This window comes from Otolemur garnettii, unplaced genomic scaffold (genome assembly GCF_000181295.1).
Source record: "Otolemur garnettii isolate 467f Iridium unplaced genomic scaffold, OtoGar3 scaffold00148, whole genome shotgun sequence".
NCBI classification, from domain to species: domain Eukaryota; kingdom Metazoa; phylum Chordata; class Mammalia; order Primates; family Galagidae; genus Otolemur; species Otolemur garnettii.
In genome coordinates this window covers 1,313,689-1,324,698 of record NW_003852543.1, presented here as the reverse complement: position 1 = coordinate 1,324,698, position 11,010 = coordinate 1,313,689, and the positions used below count along the sequence as shown (strand labels likewise).

Here is an 11,010-nt window from a genome sequence, read left to right as displayed (position 1 = left end):
TGCACATTTAATTCTTAATAAAACTAAATGTTTAATGATATGAGAAAAGTAATATTAGAAAAATAATGTGTGATAATATTAAATAATTACATTGATGGTAATATTACAAGGAACCTATAGAAATGTAAAAGACAGAAAACATTGAAGAGTGAGAAAAGCTTTTGTCTTTCTTAACCTTTTGGATCTGGGAGGATACTGGTTAAAAAATGGGGGAAATGTCTACCCTTCCCCTGCATACCATTCCTTTATTTTGTCTGTCTTATTTGTTTATGCTTTTTAAAAGTAACCTAATTGAGTTACCAAAAATTATTTTTAATTTGAACATACAATTGTTGAGTGATATATAGCAATTTGTAAAAAAAATAAATTAAAGGATTTTTTCCCTCTATTTCAGGATGTTATAGCCAGAACACAAAGAGATGGTTTTCATATCTTTATTGTTTCTGTTAAAACGGACAAAACCGATGTACACTGGAATTTGAATGGTAAAATTAAGCTGCATGATGTTTACTGTTTGAATTTTCTTTATTCTATATTTTTGTCACTGACTTGAGTCAACATTTTCTATTACTCACACATTCAAAAATGGGGCCAGGCCCAGGTGGTACATGGCTGTTGTGCTACTTGTGAGGCTAAGACAGGAGGATCACTTGACCCCGTGAGTTTGAAGTTACATTGAACTACTAGGCACTACCCTCCAGCCTGGGTGACAGAGCAAGATCCTGTCTCTAAAAAATTAAAAAAAAGAAATATAAAAATACAAAACAAAAATGAATTTCTGTTAAGCACACCTTTATTTTAGGGACTTAAAACTTTATGTTTATCTTAACACCAATATTTTTTTTAATAGATTGAAAATTTTACTCTTAATTTGAAATATGCTTTCAAGGCCAGGTTCAGTGGCTTGCACCTATAATCCTAGCACTCTGGGTGGCTGAGGCAAGAGACCAGCCTGAGCCAAGAACAAGACCTAGTCTCAATAAGAAATAGAAAAATTGGGCTGGGCATGGTGGCTCATGCCTGTAATCCCAGGACTCTGGGAGGCTGAGACAGGTGGATCGTTTGAGTTCACGAGTTCAAGACCAGCCTGAGCAAAAGCGAGACCTTGTCTCTAAAAAAATACCTAGACATTGTGGCAGGCACCAGTAGTCCCAGCTACTTGGGAAGCTGAGGCAAGAGAACCACTTGAGCTAAAGAGTTTGAGGTTGTTGTGAGCTATGATACTGTGGCACTCTACTAGAGGCAAGAAAGTGAGAGTTAGTCTCACAAAAAAAAGAAAAAAAAGAAGGAAAAATTAACCAGGTTTGCTGGTGTGCACCTCTAGTCCCAGCTGCTCTGGAGACTGAGGCAGGAAGATCGCTTGAGCCCAGGAGTTTAAGGTTGCAGTGAGCTGCGATGTACTCTAGCGTAGGAGACAGAGACACTATCTCAAAAAAAAAAAATTTTTTTTTTTTAAATTCCAAACTTCATAGTGGGTTGTATTCTCTATCCTTTCAGATTAATAACTTCTTTTTAACATGTAGAAATGGGTAGTCAACATCTTAATTGTATTTGAATCATATTATTCTGTATTTCTTGGAAATGGCTATGGTCAGCAGTTTCATTTGACAACTTTTATTACAATGGCTCTGTCTAGCCTAGGAGTAGAAGTAGCATGTCTCCCAGCTGTGGCTTCCAGCATCTATGAGGTAGACCTTCTGTGTCTCATTAAGCTGTAGTTTCTTAGTGCCACTGAGTGGGCTCACAGTCAGCAATTTTTAAGGGAATAATTACTTTCACATATTTGGCTTATGTCTTCCAGAGTGGTTATCTGCTGGGCCAAGAGTAACCCAACAGCATATGAAGGTTCTGGGGGCTTGCATGTTGCTCTGATTCATCTGCTGGGGATACAGAGCTGAAGCCAGGCTTTGTCTCTGAAGAGTGCCCAGTTCTAGGGAAGATGCAGAAACCAGTGAGCAAGATGAGCGTTGCTGCAGAGAAGGTGCAGAGCAGGTGCACTGCGTGGCCTATGGAGGGAAGCTAGTGCTGGGGGCTCTGGAAGAATGTGAAGTAGGGCATCCATGCCCGAGAGAGGGAGCAGGGACCTTCCTACCATTCTGCTAACTGCTCAATTAGTCTGTTTTTACTGCCATAGCAAAATACCTGATACTGGGTAATTTTTGAAGAATGGAAATTTATTTCCTCACAGTTATGATGGCTGAGAAATTCACGATCAAGACCCCAGCAGGTTCAGTGTCTGGTACAGCCCTTAGTGTGTACTTGCTTGCCTGCTTACTTATTCAGGATAGGGTCTGACCATGTTGCCCAGGTTGGACTCAAACTCCTGGGCTCAAGGAGTCCTCTTGCCTCTCAGATAGCTGGGACTACAGGTTATGCCACCAAGCTCTGCTTCTGAGGTTTTGTTTTTACCTTTTGACCATAATCCTCGTGCCTCTCCTCAGCCTCTGTAACCATGGTCTTACTCTCTCTATCTGTGGGTTCAGTTGTTTTGGATTCCACAGACAAGCAAGAATATGTGGTATTTGTCTGTCTGTACCTGACTCCATTTCACTTAGCATAATGTTCTCCATTTCCATCATGTTGTTGCACATGCCAACATTTCCGTCTTGTAAAAGGCTGAGTAGTATTCCACTGTGTATATCTATGACATCTTTATGCATTCCTCTGTTGATGGAGATCTGGGTTGATTCCCTAACTTGGCTATTGTGAATAATGCTGTAATTAACATAGGGATGCAGGCATCTCTTCAACAAACTGAGTTCAAATCTTTTGGAGAAATACTGGGTGGTGGGGTTGTTGGTTCATAAGGATATGTCTTTCCTTTTTTTTTTTTTTTTTTTTTTGCATTTTTTGGCTGGGGCTCAGTTTGAACCCACCACCTCTGGCATATGGAGTTGGCACCCTACTCCTTTGAGCCACAGGTGCCACCCCATGATATTTCTTTTTTTTTAATACAATGTATTTGTTTTTAGTTTTTTGAGGATCTTCCACATTGTTTTCTGTAATAAGGGCAGTACTAATTTACATTTCCGCCAACAGTATACAAGTTCTCTTTTTCTACATACTCACCAATACTTGGAATCTTTCATCTTTTTCGTAAGAGCCATTCTGACAGTTGTGAGATGATATCTCATTATGGTTTTAATTTGCATTTCCCTAATGATTAGTGATGTTGAACATTTTTTATATATCTGCTGGCTGTTTGTATGTCTCCTTTTGAGAAATGTCTATTCAAGTCCCTTGCTCATTTTTTAATTGGGTGTTTTGCTATTGAGCTGTTTGAACTTCTTATATATTTTAGACATTCACTCCTTATCAGATATATGACTTGCAGATGCCATCTCCTAATCTGTAGGCTGTCTCTGGATACTGTTGTTTCCTTTGGTGTGTAGAAGCATTTTAGTTTGATGTAGTTTCGTTTGCCTATTTTTGCTTTTGTTGTCTGTGCTTTGGGGGTCAAATCCAAAAAATTACTGGTCAGGTCAATGTTGTATAATTTTTCCCATATATATACTTTTTTAATACTTTCCCCACGTGTGTGTGTGTGTGTGTGTATATATATATATATATATTTCTTTATTTTTGAGACAATGTCTTACTTTGTTGACCTGGGTAGAGTACTGTACTGTGGCATCATCATAGCTCACAGCAACCTCAAACTTTTGGACTCAAGAGGTCTTCTTGCCTCATCATCCACAGTAGCTGGGACTACAGTCACACACACACACCCCAAATAACACCTGGCTAGTTTTTCTTTTTCTTTTTTAAGAGACAGAGTGTCACTTTGTCACCCTTGGTAGAGTGTCATAGCATCACAGCTCACAGCAACCTCCAGCTCTTGGGCTTAGGCAATTCTCTTGCCTCAGCCTCCTGAGTAGCTGGGACTACAGGCACCTGCCACAACATCCAGCTATTTTTTGTTGCAGTTTGGCCAGGCCAGGTTCAAACCCATCACCCTTGATATATGCTGCTGGCACCCTACTTACTGAGCCACAGGTGCCACCCACCCAGCTACTTTTTCTATTTTTAGTAGAGATAGGGTCTTATTCTTCCTCAGGCAGGTTTTGAACTCCTGAGCTCAAGCAGTCCACCCACCTCAGCCTCCCAGAGTGCTAGGATTACAGGTCTTCTCCCTATGTTTTTCAGGCGTTTTAAGAGTTTCTGTCTGATCTTATAGTAAAAGGCGTCTTTGATAAGATCACATAATCAAACAGTTGCTAATAGTCTGATATCCTGTGTGTGCTATGAACAAGTTCAGTATTTGTTAGTGTGGTCTGTATCCTTGGAGCCTTCTGGGAAATAAGCTTGCATTTAAAGACTTTGGAAAGACTGACTGTTAATTAACTCTTTCCTTTCTTCTTCTCTGTCCCTATGTTACCAGTTTCTCTTTCTATGACTGGGCCTCATGGATATATCTCTGCATCAGATTGGCCTCTAATGATTGTAAGTATTTCTCATCTTTTTTTCCTTTTTTAAAAAATGGATTTTGTATCCTAATTGGAAAATTTTTAAGTATTAAGAGGTTGGTGGTAATAATCCCTTAGTAGCTAATTCTTTGACGTATTTCTGTTTCCAGAGTTAGTGGAAAATGAAGGATTCGATAGTTGAATGTAGAAACACCAGCTCTTAAATGATCAAAAGGCTTAACTGACTAAAATTGCTTCTCTTCCTACAGTTTTACATGGTGATGTGTATTGTTTATATATTATATGGCATACTCTGGCTGACGTGGTCTGCCTGTTACTGGAAGGATATATTAAGAATCCAGTTCTGGATTGCAGCTGTTATTTTCCTAGGAATGCTTGAAAAAGCAGTTTTTTATTCTGAATACCAAAACCTCAACAGCACTGGACTACCAAGTAAGTTTTGACTATCTCTATAAATACCAGCGTTTCCTAGTACTTGTGAGCAGCACTGTGGGAGGCCGGCCCTGCTCTGTACAGTGTTTTGGAAATAGCCATATTGTAGATGAATAGGAGGGAAGCCAAGAAGAGATGTCAGAGCAGGACTCTAATCTGGGCTAGCATGTGTGTTCTCTTCATTTTCTATTTTCCTTCTTGCTAACTTTCCCCTCAGTTTCCTCCTGGGAAAAAGAAAATTCCCATTTCCTAAGGTTCAGCTTGGGTTAAAACAACACAAAGTTCTGGACACGCAGACTTCAGTCCTTTTTAACATATTTCTCCTTTTCTTCATCCATCTTCTTTTCTTTCTAAAAACAAAAGAAAGAAAAAGGAAAGAAATTTGGTCATAGGGAGTAAAATCAATGATGCTGGAATGGGTGGTGCCTGGAACTTCTCGTGTTTTCTCTTCCATCTTGCAAATATCTTCACATGACCAGTTGAGGGACCCTCACAGTTTGCGCCATGGAGTGTATGAAGCAGGAAGGGCATGCAGTTAGGCCTGCTCAGGTGTGTGCCCCAGACTTCTAGGAGGTAGATTTCAAGGAGGCCAGAGAAGTAAGGTACAACTCCACCTCTGAACCTTTAGAAAGGGAGATAGCTCAAAAGGGTTAAAAGTGCTGAAGAGTGCACTAGAATAATATGCATATTCATATGAATACATAGAAATTCATCCTACTGCTCTCTCTGCTGGGAAATATTTGAAATTTCTTGACAAAAAGTTTAGAAGAACATATACCTAAGGATAAAGAAAAGGTAAACATCCAGGGATGCATATTAGAGGTATTATTGTACCTCAAGAATTTTTTATGATTTTTATGTGTGCGTGTACTTCAGACTAGATAACCAAGGAAGGGTAGGTCTGCTGCTTCGGATTGAAGCATTCTTGGAAGTCAGAGAAGGCAGTTCCACTCTTGCTGTTAGTGGTGTTGATCTCTTATCTGGTGAGGGTAAAGGGTGAACTTTAATGAGGAGCAACAAAAAACTGAGATCCAGGAAGAGAGGAGAGGCCATTTGCTGTCCTCAGGGAATCCAAGCCCCCTGTCTGAGGTGGTGCTAGGGGGCTTGAAGAGGTACCTGGACTCTCACATGCCAGTGTATGCATATTATTCTAGCACTTAAATTTTGTTTACCATGCTAAATTCTATTATATTTACTTGACCTAACCAGAGTATAAGCTCCATGGAGGCAGGGATCAAGGCGTCTCTTTTACTATTATAGCCACATGGTTGGAACGTAACCAATACCTTAAGTGAATAAAGGGCTACCATCTTGCAGAAAATAGAACTCTAGAAGATGTTATGGTTTTCAAATATTTATAGGACAAGGAGAGAGAGGGTTCTATGTAGCCTCAAAGGGAAGAACATGAACAGAGGGAAGCTCAGGAAGATAGGTTTCAGATTGACAAAAGAAAAATGTACTCAGTAGAACTGATCAGATAGATATGGACTGAATTCCTCTTCCCTGAAATTTTCAAACATCTGTTGGAATAGTCAAAGTCATCCAGTTAGTCTGAGGTACACAGTCAATGTTTAGAGTCTTGGCTGGCTAGCTTCTAGATGTGAACAAAGCATATTATGTTCTTTTTCTCCCTCAGCCCAAAGTTTATTGATATTTGCGGAGTTGATATCTGCGGTTAAGAGGACGTTGGCTCGCCTCCTTGTGATCATCGTGAGCTTGGGTTATGGCATTGTAAAGTAAGTACTGGTGATGTCGAAAAGCACAGAATCTCCAGGCTGGTGATTCAGTCCATCTGCATATGGCCTTGAGAAAATGGAAACTTCTCAGTATCATAATACAAATGCCTTAGGGAAAAATTATAAGATGTTGTTAAAAGATTTCCACATATTGGTATCTTCCAATGAAGACCTTGAATTTGAATTCCAGTAACTTTTTAATAGTTATATGAATAAATAATCAACTTTAAAAGATGATTAAAATGTAAACTGATTCTTGAAGTTTAAATCAAATTTTTTGGAGGCAGTCTCACTTTGTTGCCCTTGGTAGAGTGCCATGGCATCACAGCTTACAGCAACCTCAAACTCTTGGGCTCAATCCTCTTGCCTCAGCCTCCTGAGTATCTGGGACTATAGGTACCCATCAAAATGCCTGGCTTATGAGACAGGATTTCACTCTTGCTCAGTCTGGTCTTCTGGTCTTGAACTCCTTGAGCTCAGGTGGTCCACCTGTCTTGGCCTCCCAGAATGCTAGAATTACAGGCGTGAGCCACTGCACCTGGCTTTCCAATTTTTTTTTTTTTTTTAAGAAGCTGGGATTACAGGTACCTGCCGCAATGCCCAGCAGTCCTCCTGCCTTGGCCTCTCAGAGTGCTAGGATTACAGGCGTGAGCCCCTGTGCCTGGTTGGTATAAACCATTTTCTGTTCTCTAGACAATACAGTTACACTTTTATGATTACATTTGAGTGTTGTAAGAGACAGTGGATTAAATGCCAAGTCAGCAACATTTCTGAGGGGCAGCTGTCTGTGCCTGAGGGCCTACTTCTGCTGGGCCCTCCTAGACAGGTTTTTTTCTTCCTCACACCTGTGAATCATTGGGTATAAGTATGAGAAAACTTGTTCATCTTATCCTTATTTATTTATTTATTTATTTATTTTTTGAGACAGAGTCTCATTTTGTCACCCCTCGGTAGAGTGCCATGGTGTCACCGCTCACAGCAACCTCAAACTCTTGGGCTTAAGGGATTCTCTTGCCTCAGCCTCCAAGGTGGACGCCTGTAGTTGGGACTACACGTGCCTACCACAATACCTGGCTATTTTTAGAGACAGGCTCTCACTCTTGCTCAGGCTGGTCTTAAACCTGTGAGTTCAGGCAATCCACCTGCCTCGGCCTCCCAGAGTGCTAGGATTATAGGCGTGAGCCACCACGCAGGATCTTGTTTTTCCTTCTTCCCTAAAACCTGTGATTCCTGAAGCTCAAGCTTCAGATTGGATCATCTTCTGTATCTTCTTACTGCAGTCACGTGAGAGCTCTCAGATTTCTCCCTCCTCCCTTAACTCTAAACACCTGCTTCACTGTTCTCCTTCTCGGCTTTGTCCCTGTGGTGTCAGCAGCCATGTGGGTGGGCCTTCAAGTAACCCGATGTCATTTCCTCACCTCTCTGGCCCTGGCCTTTCACCTCATTTCAGCTGCTGAGTCCTGTGGTCATTTTCTATTCCTGATTATTATAACTGCACCCTTCACAACCTCAGTGTTAAGCAGTCCATTTTTCAGCTGTTATCTCCTCTTTCCTGTTTACTCTCTGTCAGTTTCAGTCATTTTTGACCTTAATATGGCCTCTGGCCTTTTGACCCTGGTAACCTTCCATTGTCCCTCCTTGTTTGATGTCCCCTCCCTTTAGCTTAGATCCCGTAGGTCCAGCAGGCACTAACACCTGCTCTTTGTCAGCCTTCTTAACAAAACCCCAGCCTTTTATTTATTTATTTTTGCAGACTAATGTCAAAGTACAAACAACTCGGTTACAGTGTTTGCATTTGTTAGGTATAGTCCCTTTTGTAGTTGTGTCCTGCACCCAAGAGGTGTGTCATACACTCTTACATTGTGCCCATTAAGTGGGAGCACACCAAGCCCCCAGCCTTGATAAGTCCAGCTTTCCTTCTGCTTCAGGCTCGCACCCGGGCAGGGGAATTTGCCCCCAAAGAGTAGTGGGTCATATTGCCCGGGCTCACTTTCAGTTCGTGATCCTGAACTTCAAGTGCGCCCTTGGTGCTGTGGGCAGTTGTTCTAGATTCCCTGGCCACTTGCTTCCCTCATGTCCCTTCTCTGCACAGGACCATTCATCCTTCTCTTTCCTCAGGCCCCCAGACTCCTGCTGTGGTCCTTCTCAGCTGGCCTTGGTTCCTTTCTCCTGATGGAGTAGAAGTTTCAGGAGGGGGTTGTGCTCCATCCCTGCCCCTGACACTGTCCCTTTCCCCATGTCTGGACTGCATGCAGTGTACCCTCTCCTGTGCCTCGTTGTCTGTCAGGGACGCTGCTCCAGCGGTCGGTTCTGTTTCCCCTGTCATCAGTTTTCCTCTCTGGCAGGCCACTCATATTGGCATTTTGTTACTTCTACCATCTTTAAAAAGCCAAGCCTTTTGTTGGTCCCACATGGCCCTCTCCTCTGCTTCTGCCCCATTTCTCCTCACCCTGTGCAGCTAACCTTTCTGGGGAGTTGTCTGCACTTGGACCTTGACTTCCCTTGTTCTCTTTTGAACACACCCTGGTGAGGGTTTGTCCCATTGCTCTATTGAGACTGCTCTGGTCAAGGTTGCATGGCCTCCCTCTGACAGGTCATGTGGCCCTGGGCAGCTTCAGTTGAGGAGCCTTGGCACTACTTGGTGTCCGGGAGTCCTTCTTCTGTCCCCCTCACATCCTCAGCTGCTCATTCTGGGTCTCCTTTGCTGGACTTCCCTGTGTCCCTTGAGTGCTCCAGACCTCTGCCCCATGACTCACACCCCCAGGCCTCCCCTCCAGTCCCGTGCCTCTGACTTCAGAGCACATCCAGGCTGAGCCCTTCTCATCCCTTCTGTGGCTGCCGCCCTGGTTATGGCACCGTCTCTCCTGCCAGGACCACATCAGTAGGCTTCTCACTGGTTTCCCTGCCTCTGCCCTTGTCAGTCTTTCTGCAGTAAAGCAGTATCCAAGATGAACCTTTTAATCATACCTCAGATTTTGTGACTTTGCTGCTGGTTTTACTCAATAAAACCCAGATTCCCTTCTGTGGCTTTTCTGACATGGTTCTGATGTGGTGCCTGCTGTTTCTGTGTCCTCACCTCCTGCCCTTCTCTGTTTTGAACACACTGTTCCAAACTGCTGGCTTAATTGTTCCTAGTCCTTAAACACAGCAGATGGTCCCTCACAGTGCCATAAATGGCCCTGCCTGTGAGCTGCTTCCCCAGATCCTGCCCATAATCTGCTTCCTCACTTCTCTCAGGTCTCTGTCCAATTGCCACCTCCTAGTGGAAATGGCCTTGTCAAGATTCCTAGTAGCACATGCCATCTGCCACACTGTCCCCTCATTATTTTGTAAGGTCACTTGATGAATAGATTGGTATTTATTGTCTATCCCTCCTACTCGATGTGAGCCCCATGAAGTAGGAGACTTTGCTTTCTTGTCTGTGACCACGAGGCCACAGCATGTTCCTTAGTAGGCAGGCCCTCAGCAAATGTGCATTGAATGCTTGCATTTATGCTTGTGAGTTCAGGATTTTATCCAAGAAAATTTTCACTGGACTTTAACTGAGATTCCTTCTTAAATGCTTTTTGTGGTCTTAGTACAGCATAGAGAACATGAAGCCCTCTTGTTGGGGAATCTTGTGGTACCTTATAGTGCTGGTTATGAACGTCAGGCATCAGTGTTTTACTGGGAAAGGAATGGGAGGTTGAGCTAATGGGTAAGCCCTTTTGGAATGAATCCTTTCACTATTAGATTGTTTTGTTCAACTCTTATAAAGAGAGAGCAGTAACAATTTTGGTTATTTGGGGGTTCTGGTTAGGTGGCTATAACGAATCAGAATTTAGATTCCTCAAGTAAATAGTCTTAAATATGAGCTATGCCATTATTTTAATTTTTACTTAGATTTTGTTTTTAAAATAGCTATCTTGGCTCGTCCCCTCTGGCTCAAGTGGCTAAGGTGCCAGCCACATACACCTAAGGTGGTGGGTTTGAATCCAGCCCGGGCCCACCAAACAACAATGATGGCTGCAACCAAAAAATAGCCAGGCATTGTGGCCGGTGCCAGTGGTCCCAGCTACTTGGGAGGTGGAGGCAGGAGACTCGCTTGAGCCCAGGAGTTGGAGGTTGCTATGAGTTGTGATGCCAGGTTACTCTACCCAGGGGGATAGCTTAAGGCTCTGTCTCAAAATAAAACCAATATATAGCTATCTTAAAAAATAAAACTGTTTTTCTTCTAATTACTCTGAGAAGGTTTTTGAGTAACCTGAAATGTATGTGCAATAAATTTTGACAGGCTCGGCACCTGTAGCTCAGCGGCTAGGGCGCTAGCCACATATACCAGGGCTGGCAGGTTCAAACCTTGCCCAGGCCTGCCAAAAAACAATGACAACTACAACAAAAAAATAGCCGGGTGTTGTGGCAGGCGCCTATAGTCC

General features: G+C 42.7%; 1 protein-coding gene across 1 annotated transcript in view; it reads left to right on the top strand.

Annotated features, from left to right (window-relative positions):
• TMEM87B (transmembrane protein 87B) overlaps nucleotides 1–11,010 on the top strand; it is a 67,601-nt gene that overhangs the window by 16,740 nt on the left and 39,851 nt on the right. The window contains exons 6-9 of the mRNA XM_023518827.1: nucleotides 395–485; nucleotides 4,382–4,443; nucleotides 4,676–4,859; nucleotides 6,496–6,595. Of these exons, the coding sequence (XP_023374595.1) occupies nucleotides 395–485; nucleotides 4,382–4,443; nucleotides 4,676–4,859; nucleotides 6,496–6,595 (437 nt within the window). The remainder of the gene's footprint in view (nucleotides 1–394; nucleotides 486–4,381; nucleotides 4,444–4,675; nucleotides 4,860–6,495; nucleotides 6,596–11,010) is intronic.